The 26,728-nt window shown below is 39.1% G+C and overlaps 1 protein-coding gene across 2 annotated transcripts in view; it reads right to left on the bottom strand.

Annotated features, from left to right (window-relative positions):
• znhit6 (zinc finger HIT-type containing 6) overlaps positions 1 to 26,728 on the bottom strand; it is a 45,082-nt gene that overhangs the window by 6,318 nt on the left and 12,036 nt on the right. For both annotated transcript variants that reach the window (XM_026147485.1, XM_026147486.1), the window contains exons 5-8: positions 26,113 to 26,216; positions 10,942 to 11,010; positions 10,675 to 10,755; positions 6,362 to 6,442 (exon numbers count right to left, since the gene is read on the bottom strand). In XM_026147485.1, coding sequence (XP_026003270.1) covers positions 6,362 to 6,442; positions 10,675 to 10,755; positions 10,942 to 11,010; positions 26,113 to 26,216 — 335 coding nt within the window. The remainder of the gene's footprint in view (positions 1 to 6,361; positions 6,443 to 10,674; positions 10,756 to 10,941; positions 11,011 to 26,112; positions 26,217 to 26,728) is intronic.

Genomic DNA, 26,728 nt, shown 5'->3' with positions numbered 1-26,728 from the left:
GCCTTGCCTCATGCTAACAATAGTGACATTGACTTTAGCCAAATGCAAAACTAGTGGGGTAAAAAAAAAAAAAAGAGAGAAAGAAGTGAAAAAAAATGTTAGTGACCTCCATCTGTAAAACTAGGATGTGCAAATCAGGCTCTTTCTTTTTGGGCTATAACACCAAAACACAATTTTAAAAAGCTGTTTTAATGGCTTTTTTTGTAATGTTGCTTTGGCATAAAAAAAGACAAACATAATTCATATTTTGCCTACACATTCACATTCATAATTAGATCGTATTTTCAGAGTAATTCTTTGTCAGAACTGCATAAAGTCTTATGGCTGTTAACTCTGACTAATAGCTCTACCTTGATGTCCACATTCAGTACAGGTCAGCCAGTGTCCTAGGCAACCATCCCTGTCCACACTTTATACACTTAATTGCACCTTTATTCCTTAATTTCAGGGTGTAACTCCTCTTAAGCCAGGTTTGGAAAAGTTTGCACTACAGAGGTTCAGTTTAAAAAGTAACACAAAACTGTTTCAGTGCAGACCTTCAAGCACCATGTGTCTGCCCATGTTCTCCCAAACAAAAATTACAGCAAATTTTACCAAAAGTGACAACTGAAGATAGTCAAACAGTGCTTTTTAACAAACACTATTTCACACTGTGTGTTTGTGTAAAAGCTGAAGTCACTTGAAAGAAGAAAAATGTCATTATTACCTAATGAATACCTTAGAAATGCCTTGCTGTTCAGCAACCAGCAGGAGACCTGAGGTAAGCATCTGCTGTGCAGAAACATACTTGAACGTAGCATTAGGGCAAGCCGAGGGAGAGCAGATAGAAAAGCTCCAGGGGACTAAGGAAAGCACTAGCCACAAATATGTGAGAAAAAGAACAGCTTCAACAGGACAGGAACATCACTGCCTTAAGGCAACAGCACAATACTGGTTAAAAAAACTAAACTAAAAAACCCAGAAAGCAGAAAAATACGGTTCGCTTTGTAAAAAGAGCAGCTCCATTTTAGACATCAAGGATGCATCCCTCTCCGTCTGGCAGACTGAGAGGAAAGGCAGTGGTAAGGGAAAAGAGGAGAGGGCATCCCCAGGATCACATGGGAGGAATGACTAAAAAAAAAAATAAACACGAAAAAAAAAACAACCCCATAAACAAACATCAGAAATGTGTGAATGGTTCCCTTGATGCACATGCTCACCTTTCCAGTAAGAGGATGTGGGCTATACAAGCGCCACTTATTTTAGCACAAGAACTCCTTTATTGGAGGTGGTTGATATTCCAGTAGACAACAAAAAACACGCAGTCATACCTTTTGTGTTAGACGTGGCAAATGACCACTAAGAAGCCATGACTACTTCTATCCATGACTTCTTAACATTAATAACACTGTAAAATTAGGGGTTTTCCACCAAGTCTGCATTATTCAGAAAGTAGAGGCTTATTTGTGGTTGAAATAATCCGACCGGATTTGGAACCTCTTAAACAAGATACAAGCGCAGATAGAGCCTCTCTTCTCATTAAAGTAGAACCTGTTGACACAAGACTGAGATGCAGAACTGTACATAGTTAATAAGATTATTACCCTAAAAAATATAGAATTTTACCCTCTTCTATTCATTTGGATTCAAAACTAAAAATTGTACTCTGAATTAACAGACACTTAAAACACTGTTCTGGCAGATACTGAGGAGAGAATGTCAAATAGATTGATTTGTTCATGCTGCTCAGTTACTCATTACTAACGACTACTAAATGTGTATCAGGCCAAACGCTGTTAAAAGTCACGTATAAGACCTTTTGAAAGAAATGATCTTCTGCCAAAAATGACAAAAGTAGTGATTCATTTATGTAAAAACGAAATCTTAACAGGAAATTCCTGTGCTATTATTTCCACCTTGACATGATCACCTCATATGATGTGCCCCGCCCACCTAAACAGAACAGCCTTAGGGGGGAAAAAACAAAAAAATGACTTTTGATACAACGACACTGGATACATTTATGCAAATATGTAATAAAGTAATGTTAAATGGAACATTACAATGTGTTGATGCTGTAACATACCAAGTGCAATTTGAAGCATCATTGTAAAGAAAGAAAGGTTTTAAATGAACAAAGTTACGACGCACACATTAGTCACACTTCTAGAAAGCACAGCTCCATCTCTAATTTGTTCTCTAAAAACGTCCTTTTGAATTTACTTTTATGTTTATAACATCCACTTCAGCTTTAAAGTAAGAAACACGTCAACATGATTATTAAAGCTCTCGGCAAAACTCCACCATCATCTTCTGTGTCACTGCCTTTCATAAAAAGTGTATCAATATTTTATTAAAACTATGATGCTTTATGCTTTCAGATAAAACATACAGGGTGAATTTGACAATGTACCCTGCAACACTCCAGAAGTACTTCAGGAATGGTTTAAAGAATGCAAAAAAGGTTCCCAATTCCCAAGCTTCCACTTTAATAAAGCTCTTGAATCATGTGCTAGAAAACCATGTGCAATCCATACGGACCCTGACTATCGTCTTACAAGGCTTCAAGTATGAGCTGCTGATAAAGGATTCAGAGTCCATGCCTGAGCAAGTCAGAGCTCTGATGGCTGCAGAGCACTGACTTTCCCTTGTTGTTATTATAGATGCTTGTTGCTGTCCCTGCTCTCTGTATTAGGTTTAAATAACATTAAGGTAGGACACGAGTATGAATTTTAGCGTGGTTTATATTAGAGATGGCACGATACCACTTTTTTATGTCCGATACCGATACTGATATCATAAATTTGGATATCTGCCGATACCGATATGAATCCGATATAGTGTTTTTTAATCAACAAAACTGTTTTTTAAATATCTTGCTGCATTTTGTATAAGTTCATACTCAAGTTTAAAACAACAACTACACTAAAGCTATTCTGTTATACCTGTATGCAAAAAAAAATATTTCATAGTTCAGCAATACTGATCAATCTAATAAACTTACAGTTTTTTACAGACGCTAGGACACATTTCCCAATACTTAGGTCACTTTTGCAAAACTCTTCACACAATCCTCCTAACTGACCGTCAGCTTGGCAAAGCAGTTCATTTCACATTCAAAATGCACTACAACTACCAAAACACTTCATTCAGGCCTCAAATAAACTCATTCTTCCAGAACACTAGCAAAGGTTGACAGCCGACAAACACACTTTGTCACCCACAAAACAATGACCTAAAAAACACTAACAACGTGTAGCATTACACAGTGTTTTCTTGTGTAAAACAAGGACACATCTCTGTTTATAATTTCAATATATGTTACTGGAATGAATCAGACATCATGCAGAATTCGTTAATATTTGTTTATGTATTTTTATTTTTTTGCACTAAGTAATCCCAAAATACAAGAATTTGTATACACACCATCCACTGATACACATACAATAGTAATGCTAATCTACTCGGTCTTCTCCATTTGGCCACATCACATCTTATGTCATCTAGGGCAATACACCTAGGAAAGAATCTTCTGGCATGCCAGAATTGAAGGAGTTGAAAAATTGAAGGAGTAACACCTGTGTAGATGTTCATCTACAATGAGAATAAGCTGTGGCTGGTTAAACTGCATTTTTAGATTTAAAATATGTTTCAATAAAATATTGCTGTTGGATTTTGCTGTCTTTTCAAGTTTTGCATTGTGTTATTGTTTTGGCCATAAGTTTAACAGTTTTGAAAACAGTATGTAAGCACATGCAAAATGTCCTGTACGTACAAAGATTTTTGGCAGTTGTTGTGTCTGAGTGAGAAGATAATTCATGAAATTTGAGAGATGTAGTCATTGAATGCATTTTGTGCCAAAACAATGATAACTGGTCCTCAGTTTAGCCCACATAGACTTCTGTTGTGCTCACTGTGTGAGGAGTTTTGCAAACGTGACCTAAGTATTGAGAAATGTGTCCTAGCGTATGTAAAAAACTGTAAACCTACACCATCCTCCCTATTCTGGTATTTTAAAGAGTACTTGGCGTAAATATTAAGCAACCTAACTAATAGGGTTCCAACTCCCAGCAACAAAAATAAATAAATAAAAAATGGGGAACCACCCCTCACACTCCACCTCATGATGCTTAATCGACGTAATCAACCTTAATTTGATGCAGTGTGAAAAAAAATGCACAGAAATCAATTATTTTTCAAGAAATATTAAATAGATTCAACATCTTTCTTCAACAAAATTGCAGACTGCACAGATGGTACCTTCCCAAAGGAAAATGTACTATAGCTTACTAGGGTATATATATTAGACTTAATAGTTACTATATACAGTAATTGACTTCTATTCATTTTGCATCAAATTAAAACTTTGGGTGTCAGATAATTATTTATTAAAAGCGAGACATTTTAAATGAGAATAAGAAAGAAAAGTATGTCTTTGTGCCCCCTTTTCCCTGTTAACGCCCTATCGGCCCCCTTGGCTAAACTTTGCTAGATCCGCCCCTGCACAGTTACCAGCGTCAGCTACATAGAAAAAGATCCTCGAGTAGAAAGTAATATTAAATGAATTCTAACAACAGCTGATCAAGCTTAAACGTGCTGCTGTTGTTCAGCCGCTGGTTTCCTCTTTCTGGTGCGAAGTGGGCCAAAAGCAAACTAGAGACACGGACTCGCGACAGAAAAGCTGATCAGCTGATTTAAGCAGTTTCATGATTGAAGTAGCAGCAAGAAGAAGCAGTCGCTCCATATATCGTTTGTTAAGCTTAACGCAGGAATGCTTTACAAACATTCAGAGATGGACTTACACACTTGCTTTACTTCTCTCGGGGATAACTTTGTCGGAGATGAAATGCTGGGTTGCTAGCGAAGCTTCAAATGCTATCCAGACCACCGACAGGTCCCGCATGCTACAGCCGCTCTATCACGTGATGCATACTGCTCCGACGTGCTAACGTTCTGAGGTGAGTTACGGCGTGTTGCAAGTTTTGTGAGGTGCTTTCGTGATATTTAATGGATCGGATTACATTTTTTATTTTTCTCCGATATCCGATCCAGTAATTTAGGTCAGTATCGGACCGATACCGATACGTAATATCGGATCGGTCCATCTCTAGTTTATATGTATATAACAAAGTGACTAGTAGACTATACTATACTGTGCTACACTTTATAGAAATTTGTAATGGTTGGAAACTTACTGCCTTTATGAACTTATTGTAATACACTAGCTTGTACAAGGTTCATATTTGTGGCCTCAGAGATGAGAAGAATTTAAAACTATGCATTAAGGATAAAAAGGTAAGGGTCTTGGTAAATCTCTTATCCCTCTATATGCTTTTATAAAATTTAATTTATCTCCTGAGAAGAAGTGTGCAGCTGAACCTGCTGCTGCAAAGCAAAATGATGGTGTGTGTGTGTGAGACAAGAATGAAGGATGGGAAGTTTTATGATGTCTCATCTCAGCCAGGGGGCAAATATAATGAGCACCAAGGATCATCATTCACTTTGTCACTAAGTAGAAACGGAAGGCTGCCAAAGAGCCTAAAAGTAGGCGAGGCAGATGGGTGCTACCATCACCTCTCCCTGACCCGTTCAAAAAATGAATGCACAATTTAAAAAAAAGAAAAAAAAAGAAGGCGCATGCAAAACAAAAGGTATGCAAAGTGGAGAGAGCCCAAGTCTAAGAAGCAAATGTCAAATTTTTAAATAACTTAGCTAATTCACAGATGTAAAAAGAAAATTATCACCACATGCAAGCTGTGATCAAAAGATGCTGAGGACTTCTAAAATACTAACAACCACCAGTGCTATCCCATAGCCTTGTCCTACAGTAGTATATACACCTATGGTATCAATATGAAGCTCCTACGTCGTCTTGTTCTCGAGGTATCACTTTCACAAACTTAGCTGTGCGCGCCCGCTCGCTCACCTGGCAGGGTGACAACATTACACCATCAGCCTTTTACGGCTTAGGGGTAAAGATCAAAAACCCCTGACCAGATTTAAATTTGCCCAGTGTGACACTTTAGGTTGTTTTCTCATGGACTGTTTTCAGTATGCCTGCCGTGCCATCACTGTGTTGTTAACTCCCCTCGACATGAGTTTCTGTGATACCAGGTGAATTTCTCCCAGAGATTCTGTCTTGCTTCCCTCAAAAGCAAAGCAGAATACATCTGCATGAATGATATAGGAGGCATAGATGAAGATGCAGGAAAGAAAGATAGTAAAGATAGAAGAGTCTGAATATCTTAGATCAATCAATCAAAAACAACAGAGTGCGCAAGAGAGGTGACGAAGAAAGTAAAGGGCCACAGTGAAGAATCATGGATGTAGAGAGAGGAGATACAGAGGGGGATGCTAGGGATGGAGTGAAAGAGCATCTCACCTGACAGAGTTAGCCTTTCTTCCCTCCACTTTCATGAAGACTTTGACATGATCAAACCGAGCTTGCACATACATCTTCAACCTGAAAAACAAACTCACATTAACACCAAGAACTAAACATATGGCCACAGTGACTAGCTTTAAGGTAGTGACGAAAAGGGTCAAAACACAAAGAGCTCATTGACTGAGCGTGGCACAGCAGTGATCCAAATGTACACTGGTATACTGACTGACATATGTATAGGCTCCCACTGAGGTTCCTATGCAAATTAAATCACTGTATGTACTGTCAACCACAGCACCTGAGCCTGCTGCGAACAGCTAGCCAATGGAACATGCAGAGTTGAAACCTCACTGGCTTGAAACTAGAAAGAGCCTGTGTATAAAAGATTGGCAAAGACTATGTCACGTCTCTATTTAAAGAGCTGTACACCTCTACACAATGCTCTTGATGTGGATTTTGCAGTAAGGCACTGATCGCTGTTATCAGTATAAAGCTTAGGTCAGAGGAGTCAAATCACTGCTCTGTAAGAGGTTCAGATAAGAAATAGTGCAATCTAAGAAGCTGCCCTGTTCAAAGACTACTGTTCAGGATGGGAGAAACAAGAGCTTGGGAAATGGAAAAAAAGAGCAAATGTATGTCAACGTGCGGAGACCCCGACCACATCCTGTGTTACTGAACTGTACTGAGCTGATCGATAACAAAGAGCAGCACAGAAGATTACCTCTTGAAAAACAGCTTCTGTGTGCAGGGAGATAAATTCAACTTATTAAAAGCTGACAATCTATCCACTCTGAGAAACATGAGCATAGCTGTGACAAAGCACAGTAGCAGAAATCACCAGCGTTACAGGCAACCCATCTCATTCACATTCTACAGATAACTTTAATTAGATACAGTAATATTTATGAAACTTCCTGTGGAACGGTGAACTGTAGCTATCAAAATCTTTTATTGAACATGAGCCTCCCAAGGCTTTCAGTTTCATTAAGGTTATGAGGGTTGGTCTTCCTTGGTCTCTTGTGTTCTGGGGGCCTCTGGATGTCTGGAGTTTTGATCTCCTCCATATCTGCTTCATGCCCTGAAGGACGGGGCAGTGGCCCCCCCACACCCTCTAGCAGATCATTACATGAAGGAACCTTTTAAAAAACAAGCGCGTCCATGCTCACAGGTGTACACACGGGTGATCACACCCACAAACTACACCCTTTTCGGCTCCTACCTCAAAGCACACTGTGTTCTGTTGATCTTATGTGCTGCACAATAATGTTTAATATTTAGTATTTACTGTCATATTCCCATATATCATTGTGATGTTGTTTATTCTATTACTCTTGTTCTCTTCTGCTTGTTTTCTTTTTTCTTTCTCAGCAGGTGACCCAGGTGACTGATATATGCATTTTTTTTCTTCTTTTTTTTCTTTTTCTGCTCATTCTGTTGGTTTTTGGTTTTTGCCCTTCTCCCCCGTCCCTCTTCTCAGCTGTTTCTCTTTCCCTCTTTCTTTCTCCCCTTCTTTCCCCCAGTAAAGTCTGTCCCATATTCAGTAAGTGAAAATAAAATAAACAATAAAAGGTGAATCAAATGGACCATTATGGCAAGGCTGGGATGGTCAATTTGGTAAAGTAAATCCGTTGGGCATCTTTCTTTGCCTTTAGACAACAATTCTGATGGCAAAAGAGCCAACAAAAAAAAAAAAAAAAAAAAAAAAAAAGGTTATGAGGGTTTACTACTAGAACTGAACCCTGACTACACAAAAACGTAAAGCTTATATTAACTTTATCATCAGCAGTTTAAATTTGCTATTTAAAACACACTGTGTCTAAGGTTTTCTAAAATTTGAAGAAAGTCATTTTACCACCAGGCTGTCACTGTTGTCAGATGGTTGGAATGGCCCCAATGTTGTTGAGGAGTAAAACATGAACCTCAATTGCACATCAAAATGAAGACAGCGAGAGAGGCACATTCTGCTGCAGTCAGTCTAAATTATCTGGATTGCTGAGCTGACTGAAGTAGCAGGCTCATGTACCTAGGTGATGTTGGTGGTGACCACCGGTTCCCTTTTCATAAGCAGTCTAAAAGGAAATCGATATTCACTCATTACCCAAAGATTTTTAGACTCCATGTGGGACAAAACCTGTAAGCACACCATTTGGTTTTAGTCATCCTCATTTTAGCTCATTGCTAGGATCATTTTTGAGCTCCTTTAGTCAACTTTTAGAAGCTGTCTATGTCCACCAAAACTACAGCCCAATTCTTGTCTTTTTTCTGATCATCAGGACATTTTTAAAAGACTAATATCATTTCCTTTGTTTTCTTTCACCTGGAAATCACAAACAAAAACAGTAATGTGTGTGTGTGTGTGTGTGTGTGTGTGTGTGTGTGTGTGTGTGTGTGTGTGTGTGTGTGTGTGTTTTTAACAGTTAATATAATGGCCCAGAAATAGCAACTTTGTAATGATAGCTCTGCAGTGCAACCAGTTTACATCATCCACCCAGGGTCCATTGTACAAGAAAAGTAATGATAGTTTTTGTAGATCAAAATAGGTATTAAGTATTGTCAGAGTTCAAAAAATAATGAAAATAGTGAAAGCAGTTTTAAAAGCATGATTTATAGCAGGAGAGCTTTTACAGCGTATTAAGACCCACAGTCAAAACCATGGTTCTATTTGAACACAAGACTCTATTGTGCTGTTCTGCTGTAGCTGATTCAGACGCTTAATGTGACAGTTTACGAGACAATTTTGGGCAATGCAAAAATCTTGTATACAATGCATTACAATTTTGAAGCAGGTCAAATTGGATACTTGACATTAAACCATTAAGTATGAATGCCACCATCCACATTTCAACTATAATTACTGTGAATGATTCATTTGGCTTCCTTTTCTCCGCTCTCTTTCTCAACTATGAGAATCTACGAACAAAACACTACTTCAAACTCGCTGCCAACAATAAAAAGTGCTCATTAAAACTTTTCAACAGAAAACAAAGGGCTGAGCAGCAGTCATTATCCCCGAACTTAGAGGTCTTTCAAGCCATACATCAAAGAGGTGTTAACTTCTAGGTCTATTATCACATTGTTATGTTTTCTATTTTTATTCATGGGTTTAAAAAAAAAAACTAAACAAATCTGTGTGAGCTGAATTTCTATTGCTGAATGAAACGGATTAGTTTATGATTTCCAGCTTTGCTGCAAGATAAAGCTGGAGTTTTAGCAGATTTATAAAAATCAGTAACGCTAAACACAAGGGATCACATACCTGAAATTACTCCCAAGATCACAGAAATAGTTTTCACTTTGACGGCAAGTCACTAGTACTATTCCCAAATGAATCAATGCACAGTTGCTGCTTGTCCACACTGCCACAAAGCAAGGACAAAGTTTTATCTAGGAGCACATTCCAAAGCAAGGAAAGGTACTAACAGCTCACGGGAACTAGATTACTCGAATAATTGTCTACTAGGCCAGGCCATTGTAATTCAGTACTGTCAAAGTTGTCCCTTGACAACTGACAGGGAGTACTGACAGGGTCCAGACAGAGAGAGCATATTTCTCCCACACTGGCTTCTCTTAATTGCTCCCCATTAAATCCAGAATCAAATTTAAAATCCTTCTCCTCACATACAAGGTCCTGAACTTGTGGGTATTTAAAAGTAGAACAGAAGAGGCACAGCCTGCAGCCTTCATGCACCTCTTCTGTGGAACCAGCTCCCAGTTTGGCTTTGGGAGATAGACACCCTCTCTACGTTATTCATCTCTGGCTCTCCTGCACAGCGTGTATTTGTCCTGTCTTTCTCCCCCATTATTCCAAACTGGTTGTGACAGATGGCTGCCCCCCCCTCCCCAAGCCTGGCTCTGCTAGACGTTTGTTCCTGTTAAAACAGTTTTTCCTTCCCACTGGCACCAAGTGCTTGCTCAAAGGGTCTGATTGCTGTGGATTTCTCTATATTATTGTAGGGTCTTTACCTTGTTGTAAGGTAAACAACCCTTGGCTGTAAGGTGTGATTGTTGTTGCTATATAAATAAAACTGAATTTAATTATCCTACAGTTTTAAATGTGTACACAATATGTACACATGAACATGTTAGTTTTCCTGTTCTAATGATGAAACTTTAATTACAGACACATTTCTGTGTGGCTCTGTTAGTGTCTCAACCTTCACTTAGAAGTGGTTTCCTTTTACAGACTCAGTTTCTTGAAGCAACGTTTAGAGCTTTTACATCATTTTTCAAATAAATATCTCAGCTTCTAAAAACAAACTGAACCAAAAAAAAACATGTTCTGTTTTCAAATGTGAGGGGGGAAAGCTCACTTCTGACGTGTGACAGGGTCCGACTCTGTAGGGTGAATATAAGAAGTCAAGATCTGCTTCAAGGTTTGTTTGTCAGACACCCTGCAACAAAAATAGGCATCGTTAATAGAGAGGCAAATGCAAGAGAAAATAAAGGATCAATAATGGTCCCAACTTCAATTCAATATCAACACACTTTGGTTTCAGGGCACACTTAAACGCTAAAGATTTAGAAGAAACTTTTGTGATACACTATTGAAGAAATGTAATTATTACTTGATTACTCACCTCCTCTGAGTGAACTCTGAACTGCTCTGAGGAAATATGAGCTTCAGGTGCCACAGAAACAGTTTTTCTCTAGAAGAGACAGAAATGCACATTTTTATTTGCAGCTCTTCAAAAACAGTGTTTTCATATAAGGTTATTGTTATTCTCACTCTACTCAATTCACAGTCAAACACAAATGCCCTTGTTTAATTTCAGAGCACAACATGGACACGGCTCTAATCTGTCCAAGACAATACATCTGGCTGCTTCCAAGATCCTGTCCATCTGTGTGACTGCGTGCAAATGAAAAAACCAAAAAGAAGAAGAAGAAAAAAAAAAACAGTCACCATGGAAACCGTGACATATACACTCAATACTAGGACACCAGCTGGCCAATATCGCATAATAATCACTTCTTCTGGGGTAATGCTTTGGGCAGTAACTGTGAAATGTGGTCGGGTTTTCTGGGTTGCTGGGTGTGCTCTACAACCAAACAATCATTCCCTAAGCAGCTGCAGTATTCTACTACTGCCGTCAGATAAAGCCAACAAAACCTAATACATCAAACCGTTTGGGAGATAAGAATAACATGATGTATGATGATCTATTCCTTAGTAATCTCTTACAGAATCTTTTGGTGGATTCACAACACTTAATATTCCACATAGCTATTTCGTCAAACTATAGCAGATCATACACCAAGTGATCATCATAAAATAAATATAATGCTGCAGAGGAAGAAAGGACTAGAATAAAACCTAATGGCACAAGCAGCAGCATGCTGTTCTCTCCAGAGTCATGCCACAGAATAGTGAGTGCTAAACCTAACTACAAGGACTTGTGTTAACCAAGACCACAGAGTTTGCCATGAGTAGGGTGGAGCTGAATCATCAAACACTTCTACAGCAAAGCAGAGGACTAAAGCCTTAACAGATCTTAAAAATGAAGATGAAACATTACCCTCAAAAAGTCCCAAAGCATAAATGTAAGGAGAGCAAAGGAGACCTTGTTATTAGGGCTTTGCTACTCACCAAGATTGACTTGGAGCACATCATGGAGGTTTGTTTTTGTTACGAGCACCATCAGTGCACCAGCACGTGCATCAACCTCCTATTGTCTGCCATTCTCATCAACCTGCTCTTTCCTCTGATGTATTCCTACCTGAGTGGCTGCAGAAGGCTCACTCGCAACCGTATAAAGCCAGTGAAGCTACAGCATGGAGGTTGGTAAGTGGTGTCTTGATCCCTCTTATTTACTCCCTCATCTCCATCACCAACAGCATCATCCCTCTGCTGGTTTTACAGTTTCTGTTTATTAATAACAAGTTGAGGTGGGAGTTACTAGCAGCCCTATACAAGTAACTCTAATACTTTAGCCTACTGATATTAGCTTAGGGGAGAAGCCAGAAACTGACGGTTTGTAGTCTTATTCCTGTTATTGTTTCTTTTTGCTGGGGGTCCCATCGCCCTTATTTGTATTGTTTGTTATTGTTATTTGTAACTAGCTATATTTTCAATATTGTAGGATTTTATATGTTAGGTTAATTTGAGCCATAGAGGTAGGCACATTAACAGGTAGGCACCAAACTGCTGGGCTTAGGGGTTGCTCTTGGATGGCAGTGATGACAGGAGCTATTGACAGTGGTTTAAGAGAGGGTTATCTACAAAGCTTATCACGGCTCAGGGATAAATAAAGGCCATCTTACTGCATACTGTCATGTTATGACCTTTTGGCCAGATTGTCCACTCAATTTCAGAACAACGAAAGCTCAATTTTAAAGCCAAGCCAGAGAGATTAAACCATCTAGAAAAAAGCCAGCATAACAGTGTACTGTCAGTGTAGACAATGGAAGTCATCCAGAAAAACTTATGAAACATCTGCTGATATCTGGTTGAATTCATTGTGTACATCCACAAAAAGCAGTAAACCTCAGCAGCAGCCCAGATGATCACCAGCCTGTACACTAAGAAAATCGACTGAGCCATTACATTATTAATTAAAGAAGTTGATAGAGTACTTCAACTTTTACTGGAGTATTTTTTTTAACAGTAGTATCTGTACTTCTACTCAAGTACAGAATGTCTGTACTTTTGCCACCTTTGTACAAAATAGAATGAATAAGGCATCATCTGCACTCTACTGGGAACAAAGTGTCCAAATATGAGAGCTTGAGCTCACAATGGGTTCACAGCTGAGCAGTTCACTTGCTGAAGACACATAGGTGAGTGACAGATAAAACAGGAGAATATTGTGATTGTGGACTAAACTCTCCATAGGTAAATGAAATTATGTCCTGTGAACAGGATAAATATTTAAATGAAAGTAAAGCGGAACTTTAGCTAGTCTGTCAGTTAAACCCAGAACATAGAATAAATCAGCAGTTTAAATTTGTATTTTCAGAGGTAGGAATGAGGAAAATACAAGTTCACTACATTTTATTTGACCATACTTAAATAGTAACAATGCAACTAGCCTAACAACAAAGTTCTGGTCAAATAAATAAATTAGTAAATTAGTAAATTAGTAAATAAACTGTATATTTGGATAAATGTCCAAACCACTGACACGTCCTGCTAACTAAAAATCCAGGCAGTGTTCTGTTGTCGGGTCCACATGGTAGCATTATACCATAGATGGCTTTTTTCTCCCCAATGCAAACAGAAACAGGATAAGGAAAAAAAACAAAAAGACCAAATGTGTGTATTTATACACTGAACAAAAATATAAACGGAACACTTTTGTTTTTGCTCCCATTCCCCATGGGATGGACGTAGAGACCTAAAATTCAATCCAGATACACAATATAACCATCCCTCCCAAACAGTGGTCACAAATCAGTCCAAATGTGTGGTAGTGGGCACATCTGCCATATTGAGATAATCCATCCCACCTCACAGGTGTGCCACATCAGGATGCTGATCTGACATCATGAGTAGTGCACAGGTGTACCTCAGACTGCCCACAACAAAAGGCCACCCTGGAATGTGCAGTTTTTTGCGCTATTGGGGGTCTGGGGACCCAGAACCGGTCAGTATCTGGTGTAACCACCATTTGCCTCATGCAGTGCAACACATCGTCGCATGGAGTCTATCAGATTGTCAATTGTGGCCTGTGGAATGTTGGTCCACTCCACTTCAATGGCTGTGCGAGGTTGTTGGATATTCGTGGGAACTGGTACACGCTGTCGTATACGCCGGTCAAGCACATCCCGAACATGCTCAATGGGTGACATGTCCGGTGAGTATGCTGGCCATGCAAGAACTGGGACATTCTCAGCTGCCATCTGCCCTGAACAATGTGAACCATGATTCATCCGTGAAGCGCACACCTCTCCAACGTGCCAGACGCCATCGAATGTGAGCATTTGCCCACACAAGTCTGTTACGGCGACGAGCTGGAGTCAGGTCAAGACCCCGATGAGGACGACGGGCATGCAGTTGAGCGTCCCTGAGATGGTTTCTGACAGTTTGTGCAGAAATTGTTTGGTTGTGCAAACCAATTGTTCCAGCAGCTGTCTGGGTGGCTGGTCTCAGACGATCTTGGAGGTGAACCTGCTGGATGTGGAGGTCCTGGGCTGGTGTGGTTACACGAGGTCTGCGGTTGTGAGGCCGGTTGGATGTGCTGCCATATTCTCTGAAACGCCTGTGGAGACGGCTTATGGTTGAGAAATGAACATTCAATGCACGGGCGACAGATCTGGTTGACATTCCTGCTGTCAGCATGCCAATTGCACGCTCCCTCATTGCTTGTGGCATCTGTGGCATTTTGCTGTGAGACAAAACTGCACATTCCAGGGTGGCCTTTTGTTGTGGGCAGTCTGAGGTAAACCTGTGCACTACTCATGATGTCAGATCAGCATCCTGATGTGGCACACCTGTGAGGTGGGATGGATTATCTCAATATAGCAGATGTGCCCACTACCACACATTTGGACTGATTTGTGACCACTGTTTGGGAGGGATGGTTATATTGTGTATCTGGATTGAATTTTAGGTCTCTACGTCCATCCCATGGGGAATGGGAGCAGTAACAAAGGTGTTGCGTTTATATTTTTGTTCAGTGTATGTGCGCACAACACTGAGTAAAAGGTTGAATTTTCACTTGGTTGTAAGGTGTGGGGCAAAGTGAAGGCCCCAGCAGACAGGAAGACAATGGACTGGGCGGTGATTTCCTACTTTGGAAGGCATCTAAGAAATCCACCCAATTTTTCAAAGAAATTTATGTGTTTGCTTAGTTTGGGCCAAGTTTCTTGTTTAGTGCGTCAGACTGACTTGCACAACTGTCTGTGTGTTTCCATGTGTAAGCAAATGAGGGTGGAGCACCAGGTGTGATGCCATTACTCTGTCATTATGGCAAATGGAAATCATGTCTTTCAATGGAAAAGAGGCTTGCCCAAATATGCAGGCAATTGGGTCAGGCCAGGCCAAAATGCATACCTGTGAAAGGTGCCATCATTATTAATCACACACACAAAAAACAAAAACTGGAAAGAGCTGCATATAAAAGTCAAAATCGATCACGCTACCTAGACCTTTAACAGTTTTTACTGATAGCACTGGAACAAGACTGAGTTTTAACAAGATCCAACAAAGCCTATGATCTAATCTGGGAGTAAAACAGCAAACTCACAATTCAGATTCAACTTACTTCATTCTCACTCTGAAAACTCACCGTCTTGGCAAAAAGTGTCTTTTAAAAAAAAAACCCCTGATATGATATTCAACAGTCTGAGTAGCAAAGACGGATATTGCAGCACAATAGCAGATTTAGGCGAGCAAATAATTGGAGGATTTTTTTTCCTTTGCTCACATTAATATTTGTGAACAGACAGTCACTCCAACTAATCACCGAATTGAATCTTTGCCTTGAAGAATACCATAAATACATAATGTGTGTGGAAGGGCTGGGCGATATGGCCTAAAATCCATTTCGCGATATAATTTAAAGCATGTGCGGTAACGATATATATCGCGATATATTCTTTTCTTCTGTATAGCGTATTTTCCACACTATAAGGCACATCTAAAATCCTTTAATTTTCTCAAAAGTTCAGAGTGTGCGTATGAATTCTGGTTGTGCTTACTGACCTCGAACTGATTTGGGCGTGCAGAAATCCGTTAAAAAAATGTTTTAGTACTACTTTGGTAAGCTACACTGCTTGATGGATTGTCAGAGCATTACGGCTGCCGTAGTGAGGAGCTTCGCAGAGTAATCTGGGTCCAAAACTCCGTCCATTTCAGGTCCCAAAGTCAAACGAACACAGAGTTAAAAACGGTCTAAATTCTTTCATCTTTAATAAAATTATCAGCGTTGCTGCTTTACCAGGTGTAACAATTAAGTTTAACATCCAGGCTTCCACGAAAACAGAATTTATTAAATTTAACAGAGTTAGAAGTTAACAGGAAGTTAGCTCGCTAGTTTACACCTAAACATTTCATACCATGTTCTGACAGAGATTTTTGAAACTAATTAAAACGTACAGCTCTGCTACCACTTCCAACATAAATGAAGACAGAAAACTAAACAGCAGTGGCGTTTGCAGGGTTACTGAAGTTGGACTACCTGGTATATAATGTTGTGCTACGTGATTGCTAGCAACACAGCTATGTTAGCATAACATTAGCACAGTGAAGCTGAAGGATGAACGCCAACTTTTTTCCACTCGATAAAAGTTAACGTGAGGGATTCTGGTGGTCAGGGACAAATGCAATCGCATAGCAGGATGCTATGCACGGGCCAAACTTCAGTCAGGAGAACAACTGAGATTATTCATCCACAATACGAAGTTAGTTATTAATATACTGCAACAACATGGGAATAGAACAGCTGCGAGAGAATTCAACATTAATGAATCAATGTTACGGAAGAGGAGGAAGCGCAGTTTTTGGCTTTCCCCATATTTCAAAAGTGCTTCATCTCTTTGCTATGACTGTCGACCTCCATAATTTGCAGATGATAATGGTTGTAGCCGCTGCGATGCGCAGCTTGGTGACATCATCAACATGCACTATCGCGATAGAGCGGTATAGTCAAAATCTCCATCGTTGGCCAAATTTATATCGTTTCTATCGTATATCGTTTCTATCACCCACCCCTAGTGTGTGGCGTGTATATAATAATGTGTGGCCTTATAATCACTCTGGGGTTCGTTTGATCCTGTGTTTTTATCTTTCAATTTCTTTTTAAACTTGTTTTTATATGAAAACCCGCTAAGCAGCATAATGAACGAAACAGACAATCCAATAATCAGGTCCACTTTATGCATTAACTGGTGAGGTTTGAAAAGAAAGGTCCTGTTTCACATAACTATAATAGTCCCTATGACTGCAAGCTTACTTTTCAACAGTTTATGTTGTACAAACTAGTATGTTTTAAGCATACTGAACCTTTGCTATTTGAGGTTTGGCTACTGCTTTATACAGAGTCTGAGCAATTGTCCTGATGTGTGGAGGACACTACGAATGAAAGCATGATCGGGGAGATGGATAAATTCATTAACCAGAGTACACACTGTTGGTTTAGTAAGTGATTGGTGTTGTGTGTGCTATCCACAGCAGTGAGCAGAAACCCTGACTGGTGGTCTGGCAGTCGCAGCAGAAATCCATCTGGCTGGATTAAGGACTGGACCGATCCAACAAAAATGTCACTACACGTGAAACCATGTGTGCTGTGTTTCTGATGGTCAGAGGCAGATGCCAGGATCTGAGTGGCAAGTGGGTGCTAGTAAAATTAGATGACAGGATTGTGGGGACTGTCTATTAAGATACAAAAACTAAAGTCAGAATTCAAAGCGATAGTTGTGTCCGCAACCTCAAAGGGTGGAGCGACAGAGCGGCTGATGGAAAGAAGGCAAAGAAAAGAAAGATTACATGCAGCCGCATCACAAGTGTTCTTATTCGAGTCTCTTACACTCTAGCTGTTTGACACCCTGCACAGGACTAACCTTCCCGAAAAGTCATGAACACAAATATGTTAACACGTACAGGCCAGACTTTGAGTGCGACTTTGGCTTATGTTAATCTTAAATCTGACACAAAGGACAAAATGTGAATCATGCTGTTAGTGTTGCAATAGGCTGCTAGTAAGAAATGCCCAATAAAACAATTTAAAGCTAAATCTTTATCCAGTTGTCTGTTATATATAGACAACGCTGGCTTACCTCTTGAGATAGGTGCCCTTTTTATTTATTTATTTTTGTTGTTTTTTAATGACGTCAGTGTTGCATGGTCTAACAAACAAACGTGCATTGCATGAAAATGGTCAGGTACAAGGATTGAACTGAAAAATGAAACATTTTTAAAGAACTTCAGACAGTCTGGTGACATATTGTTCAAGACTACAATTACAAGAAGGTCTTTGGAATCACAATATAACAAAATGGCAGGTGGCTCAAAACCTTACACAGTGTGTGTGCGTGTGTGTTTGTTAATAGTTTCATTTATAAACAGGAATCATCGCAATAATAACCGAGTTCTTCTGGCAAAGTACAAAACTATGTGAATAACGAGTGAACGCATGTAAAGCTTTTTACCCAATTCCAACATTTTACCCAAATGCAAGTTTTTCATGTCACCTGCATCTATAGCACAATCGAGTTTCTGGTCAATTTGCATTTTGGAATTTTGCCCCTAGTCAAGAGACTGATGTGTGGCCCTCGGATATGCGGCCAACTGTGATGACAGTGTTTGTAACAGTGATGCAGCTTGCCATTCTGATGTAAGGTTTGCCTCGGATGGCGGCAGGCACAGATTCTGCTCTGTATCAAGCCAAGCCAGCCAAAAAGCTGTCGTTTGGAGTCTAAAAAAAACACAGACTAAAGCTGCTGCTGATTGTTTCACTTGAACTTGGAAAGCACAAGTGGTAATGCAAATGAGAGTGAAGTGATGAATAGTCGTCCCCTGCCATGAAATCCTGCTTTAATCCATTTGTGTACTCATTCATCACATGCAACGGCTCACACATCACTTTGGTTTCTGCTAACCTGCGATGAATATCACTGCCACATTACGGCATTTTCAAAATTGCATTAATTGGTCTAATAGAGTTACTAAAATTACAGCCCTTTTCCATACTCTCAGTGTGGCAAACTTCAGCTGCGACATGTTCTGCATGTGAATTTCCACTGCACCTTCACAGCAAGGGATCGAGATAAACGGCAAACAAATGCTTTATCCCGCTGAGAGCCAAGTCATCGACGGCATTACTAACCAGAGAGTAAATTTAACCCTAGGCAATCATAATATGTATATTTTGTTTTTTAGTGCTGGCAATCGGGAACAAAGAAAATTATTCTTCAAACTGGGACATTTTTTTTTTTCAAAAACACAAAAATAAAGAGACTGTTTTGCCATTCCCCAAGTATAGGGTTAGGGATACCACCAATTGTAAATTAGACCTCTGAGGGATAAAAAAACTACCTCCACTATTCATAGTTTACATGTGATGTCACATCGTTAGACGAACATCCACCCGCATAGCAAGAAAAAAAAAAGTATTTTTGCTGCCTGACAGTTACAGTCAATGTAAAAAGAAAGTACAGTCACTTCAAGCTCGTTTTTTTGTATCAGAATCTAGAAACAATGTCAGGTCTTAAATTACAGAAATACAACCTCAGATGAAATACAAATTGTGACATATAACACTATGTCATTAATTAATTTAAAAAGTCGAAATGCAGAAGTACTGCATGAAAAACTAAGTACACCCTTACTGCTTCCATAAGAATTAAGAGGATAACCAGCATCCAGGTGCATTTTAATCAAATGGACTTGAGTAACCGATCATCAGCAAGTGTGAGCACCTATATAAAAAGCAGTTTGCTGCTCATGAGCATTCAGGTGTGTGTTCATACTAGGGCTGCCACGATTACGTCGACTATCAAAATCGTCGACGACTAATTTAATAGTAGACGCGTCGTTTGAAGCTTTGTAAGATCCCAAAAGACGCAGGAATAAGTAGTAGGATTTAGTGTAATAACGGACTGAAACAGAAGATGGCAGCACTGCATGTACAAGGATACCAGCTGCCGTTAAATTCCGAAGAAGAAGAAGCTCAGTTTCCAACAATGGCGGTAGCTAGTTAGTTTTAATGTTACTCTTATTATTCTTTCTGGGTCACAAAATAAACGTTTAACATATTTTCAGACGAGAATGTAGCTGTGTAAACCTCAAATATCTGCTCAGTTTATCAAGACACCACATATTTTCAAAAGCGCTCCGACGTTTTCGGAGACGTCTGTTACGTCGTTAGCTAACTGGGGTTACAGGCTCACTAGAGCCGGTGAGAACACCGGACTCCCGGCAGATCGTTTTCAAACCCACTGCTGTCTTTTGCTACTCAGGTTAAACATGATATATAAGTCACTTAGATAACTTAAAAATGTTATTGTTTGGCTTTTTTCAGTATTTTATTTGTTCCTGAGTAAATCGGTTTGGCTGAGATTAAAGTTATAGTTTTTACACAGCTGAATAAACGTCAGGCAGACAACTGATTATCAGAAGTGTGAGATGCTCGAGAATATACTCTGGTGTCCTGTTATATTTTAGATAGCAAGGAGCAGACGGCTGAGTTTATTAAACTTCACCGAAACAATCTGCAAACTTCATTAAAATTTAATAAACTATCATCTTGTCTTTATTTTTAGTTTGCACAGACCTTAAACACTTAAAGCTGTAAGCCAATGATAGTTATATAAGAGCAGATGCTGCTGGTGCAATAAGCTGTACGTTTTACGTCCAATGGATGATGATCTGATTAGTCGACTAATCGCAAAAATAATCGGTGACTATTCGACTATCAAAATAATCGTTTGTGGCAGCCCTAGTTCATACAACGCCATCAATGATCTTAAAGAATAAATTGTTGCTGCCCATCAATCTGAGAGAGGTCATAAAGTCCACCGTTGTACAGTGAGAAGTATTACGTGTGAAACATTCATCACAGTAAATCCTACCAGGTGCAAATTCACCCCAAGGTCAGACTATACAATGCTCAGAGAAATTCCAGAACACCCAAGTGCTACATCAAAAACAATAAAAACTGGTATGGCTTGTTGGGAGAAAGCCTCTTCAATCTAAAGAGGACTAGATTTTTTTTTATGAACTATTATATATTTTATTTATAACAGGTTTAGTTTTTTCCATTTTAATTAAATAAAAATGCCAGGGAGTTTTTAAATACGATACACCATCGAGCCACCTGACTTAACTGATCACAAAGAGTATAGCACTGCAAACAAACCCTGGCATATCGGGCCAATCATTCTTTGTCCACAGTAACTCAGGTTATCATTGATAGGTCAGTTACACTGGACTTGGTTTATAATTAGATTTAAGTCATATAACCTTTCAAAGTATTGCTGTTCCAGACAACTGACTACTGTGACCCTCACCCTCATGTCCTTCACCTCCCAGACAGCAGCATAATTAACCCACCCAGAACAAAAACAGTCTGTACTTTGGTGCACTTTCATCTTACTAGCTCTGCAACAGCAGGGATGTTTCCCTTGGAAATGTTGGGTGGAGGAATACCAGAGCTGCTTAAAACTATCTTAACAATATCTAAAGTTAAGCTTATAACTCCTCAGGAGCCTGCACATTATTGTCACATAATAACATTTAAATTTTAAAATAAAATCTGTAATTTCCATTTCCTGTCATATGAAGTAAACCCAGCAAGTGCTCCAGCTCAGTCGAGCATTTCGTTTACGTTGCATAGCACGTCACCAGCTGCTCATATCTCCTTCTTGTGTGCCTTCATTTTCTGGTTGTCTTTTCTTTTTGCCATCAAATTACAGCTGTGGATCTGTCTATGGACCTTGTCAAATCATCAGTAGAATAACACTTAGTATTATGTTGTTGCTGTTTTACATTCCCAGAGATAACTTTATAACCATCAATTTAACTTCCAATCATGCTACAGCCACACTGAGGAAAACAGTGGTTGGAGACCATGGCATGACCAAAACTTAAGCAAGTGTGCAATGATGTAATTGCTGCAAGACAGTGACTTAACTGCAAAATAACATAGGCACTTGGCAACTTTTTATTTATATATGATTATAACCAGAATACAACCCATTCAGTTGAGTGACCTATTGCAAAGAGATGAGTCACAGACGAAGGAAAGACGAAGGACTGGTTGTACGAAAAGCAGTAACAGACAAGAAGCACCCAGAGTGCAAACCTCAGCCAAAACAGCTCACTTTCTGGGAATCATTTTCTTTTAAGAGAATAGCATTATTTTTTTTATACATTTGTTTTCTTTGTTCTTTTCATATAAACCATAACAAAAATTGTAATGCAATAAAAACAAGCACAAAGTGCAGGCTTTTATTTTGTAGGAGTAGTTCATAGAGAAGAGCGTGGATATTGATTACGGTACTATATAATCTATTAAAAAAAATAATAATAATAACCAGCCGGTTCCTTCGCTTTTTTCTTGACAACACTTTCTTTAAAAGGCATAACTAGGGCTGCTCAATTAATCGAATTTTAATCTAAATTACAATCTGGGCTTTCAACGATCATTAAAAATGACTGAGCCGATTATTAGCACCTCCCTCGTACTTTACTCTCGTGTTGCTCCGTGTGGCAAATCGATTCGAACACTTGTTACAACAATTAAGAGGACCCGAGGGAAGCTCGGAAAGCTAAGCAGAAGTTATTTGGAGAGGAGAGTGACTGCCGTTGGTTGAAAAGAGAGGTAAAAAAAACTTCAGTGGTGTGGAAACATTATGGGTTCGCGGAGTCAGACGTGGATCAATAGTGTGTAAACTTTGCTACAGTGTCATAGCTGCACCACAGAGCAACACTGCAAAGTTCACTAAACATAGAGGTTTACATTTTTCATTTATTTCTTATATTGCAAAAATTTGCACTGTTATCAGTATTTGCACACTATTTTATATTATTTTTGACAATCTTTAAAGTCATTATTCAAAACATTGTTATTGTTAAATAAATAATAAAAATCTCAATTGCAGTGAAAATAATCGTGATTATCATTTTTGCCATAGTCGAGCAGCCCTAGGCATAACACATTTTGGGGTCAACTTGAAAGAAAAGGCAGACCCTAAATGTTAAAGTGAGATCAGAGAATATGACATTTAAGTTTGATGTTATTTGACCTTGAAGCAGTCATATTTGGATCCCCTCCATTCTCCACATGCCCCTATGTTGTCAGTACAAACAATGGCAGTCAGGAAGAGGAAGTTTTAAAGCTCTATATAGCACTGTTATCACTTTGACCTTCAGATCAATCTATGGACCTTGAAGGAGGAGGTCAGAGGTCAAATGTGACACAGAATTGAAATATTTATACTATACTTTCTATATGTTATTAGAATTCATTCTAAACTTTTCGAGCTATCGTGTTTACAGACACATGAGCTGCCAAAATCAACCTCCTTGGTGAAGATAAAAATGCTAAGTAATTTGAATGGACTTTCTTTAACGCAATTTAAAAAAATTAAACAACACAAGATATGCCAAGCATTCAAAATACCTTTATAGTACATTAACTGAGCCTACAGCACATATGGGATACCACTGCTTTCGTCTACAAAGCTATTATGTTATCTTCTACTGTCAATAAGAAACACTTCATTTTGGATTTCACTGTTCAACACCTGTCAATAACTGGGAGCAAATATAGGACCACTCTCACCCAGAAAGCTGGGTTAATTAAGGCTGATTCTCCCAACCCAATATATGGGAAAGTAATACACAGGGCATGAAAACTGCTGCAGCTCATATTACTAATCATCCCAAGTTATTATAGAAATATTTTCAGTTATTACATGCAATAACTGCTTCTGCAATGTGTTGTCCAGTCCACTCAAGTCATCTGTGAGGAAAATTCTCTGACCTGCCAGGCTGAGACTGTAGAACACATAATTCTATCCTAATACAACTACACCCAATGTTCTGCCAAATGCCAGCTACTATCCTCTAAGGACTGGAGTGAGAGGCAGCCTCAAGTTTTTTCTTTACTGTTCTTGCCTTGTTTTTTAAATTAGTCATTGGGTAAGAGGTGGAAAGAAAGTAGCTGCACAGCCATTATTTTGCATACAAACATGTAATCAAAAAGACACGTGCTCCCAAGCTCACCGCATATACATGTACACTCACACGTACACACACACACCACCACCAGGCATGAAAACCCTCCAGTCAGCTGTATGCCAGTAATGATCCTTCTCTGGCACTGTGAGTGCTTAGCATGAATATGTCGCTAACCAGCTGCACTCACACTGTTCACACATCTGCTTTTTATATTATGTACTTGGTACATTCTGAAACAAATTCTCTCTCAGCCCTTTGCCATTTATTTATTATATACCTTTACCCCAACCCTTGTGTCTATTTGGTAGCCTGTAAATGGTGCAGTGTTGCGGTTAGTTGAAAAATCTAGTGAGACAGTTGGCTGGTGATTCCTCTACTGATGCTAGGCTAACAGGACGATGAAAATATATCATATCTGTATCCTTCAGATAAAAATTTGTGCAAACAAAAAAAAACCCTAAAACATCTGACAACTGTTGAACTGAACACACAGAGTATGAAGCTGGAGTCTGCCACAAGAACCTGACAAAGCTGATGTGATGTGCTCACTTAAATCAGCACCTGCAGAACACCAGACACAGACATGACAGAGCAGTCGACTTTACAGATGGAAAAGAGGGTGGTGAAAGGGAAAGTAACAACATAAAACCAGCTGGAGGGAATGACAAAGGTTTCTTTTAGTGGCAATCCTGATTGGCACCTAATGTTGTCCCTGGGCATTTCAAGACTCGTAAAACTTTAATGTGCAGTTCAATAACAATTTCCCCCCCTCTTCCACTTCTTTATTCTTCCACTGTGGGATTAGAGAGCCAGGGCCAAACCTCAAAGAAATTGCAAAATGAGTGGCACAAGGTTGTCCAGGGAGTTAGAATAGCTGCCAAAAATGACAAGACAACCAGCGCATTTGAACAAATTTGACCAAAATAAAAAAAAAACAAAAAACTAAATACACGCTATTTCTAAAGAAAACAATAAAACCTTCGTGTCTAAATAACTGCAAGTCTGCAATATTAAATAAGCTGAGACTTTTCTGAAAGTCTCCCTGCATGCCATTTGGTTTTGGTTTTCCACTGTGCAAAGCACATCGTACCTGGCAAAAGAGGTACTGCTTCAGTCGAGATTCTAAACCATGTAAGCCAGAACTAAAAGGCAACATGTAAACACTGCAGGCTGCTGACAGGCCAGAAAGAAGCGACATATGTGCAACATAGGATGTGCAACATGGGACATGAAATTACTCAAACCTTCCAGTTTTTTCCTTTTAGCAGTCTTTTTTTCCTCAGTTCCTTCAGCCTTTACAAGGATTTAAAACCATCCTACCATGCCCCTAAACAGGAATGGGTACTATGTAAATTACTGAGTCGAGTTGAGCCGTGTCATGCAATAGAAGCTGGGCAAGAATGGAAAAAATTAACTGCAAGGTGTCCACCAGCATGGACTATGATGCCACTGATTCTCTGCAACAAGCTGGCATATGTGTCTGGCAAGCTCTAACATCATGGTAATCATCTCAGCTCATGTCCCATTTAGTATATTATAAACTCCTTTATTAACGATTTAAAGACTCTCGTGGGGAATGAATCTTTCATACACATGGTTAGAGATTCAGGATTCATCACCATGCACAAGACTGCCATGAGATAAGCGTGTGAAAAGCCAAGTCTAGATAAAACACTTCACGAGAGTGCCATCCTGTGGTAAAGTAAAACAGCACTAATCAGAAGCTCATTTTGCAGCAGATTAAGCAGGGCTTTACCAGAAAACACTAAAGTGCTGTCTTAGACAGTATGTTCAACAGTGCCTGAATGTCTTTGTAAGGCTTTTCATGGTATTCCCCTGAAAGAACTCTAAACACTTATGTTACCTATTAATATCACATTTGTTTGTGTGTCAGCAAGTTTTATTTTCTCTGGACCCTGTATAGGATGTGTGTGGGAAAATCTTCATCCTGTACACCCTTTATTATGGTCAAGATAATGACAGGGCCTTACTTTACAAAATGAAGAAAGTTACTAACTTACCTTAGATATATTCCAAAATACACTGACATTTAACTCCATCCAACAGAATTCAAAATATAACATTAACAATAATGATATTTTCTGCATTTGAGCAGGTGTATGCTTACTTTGTAAGGAAGAAGGTGGAGTTTTCTCTGCTCTTAGAGAAGGTGATGGGGAGGAATCTCAGGGTGATGTTCATCTTCCTGGCATTAGAGGCCAGTTTCTTAGACTGAAGAACAGAAAAATAAAGATGATATAGTTTCATTGTAAAGTTAAATTAATCGTGTCAATCAGCAATAACTATATCATTAATTTATTGCCATTTTAAGCACAAGTAGCAAAAATTATATGTGGTCTTTTTCAATACATTTACAATTTAGAATACAAAATGTAAAGACAAAATAGTCTTTGCAGCCCCATCAGTAGAACAACCCTGTACAGCAGTGACTCCCAAGCAGGGGTACAAGTTCTCCCGTGGTACTTCTGCAGCCAGGATACATGAAGGATGGGAGATGGGAATATATGCCAAATCTATACCAACAGCTGAAACTGTCAACTAATAAGTGTGGGTAATGGTTGGCTAAATACAATAAATATACAATAGGTAAACATTTATGTTAAACTGGTACCGAAACATAATGTATAAACCATACAAAAGATTCACTACATGCCATGAAATGAATAGCTGTCAAAAAAGTATGAATGAATGGATGAACGACTGAAATGATAAGCTGTAGTTAA

Source organism: Astatotilapia calliptera, chromosome 17 (genome assembly GCF_900246225.1).
Source record: "Astatotilapia calliptera chromosome 17, fAstCal1.2, whole genome shotgun sequence".
Taxonomy (NCBI): Eukaryota; Metazoa; Chordata; class Actinopteri; order Cichliformes; family Cichlidae; genus Astatotilapia; species Astatotilapia calliptera.
The sequence above is the reverse complement of the archived record's forward strand: the minus strand, read 5'-3'. Positions and strand labels throughout refer to the sequence as shown.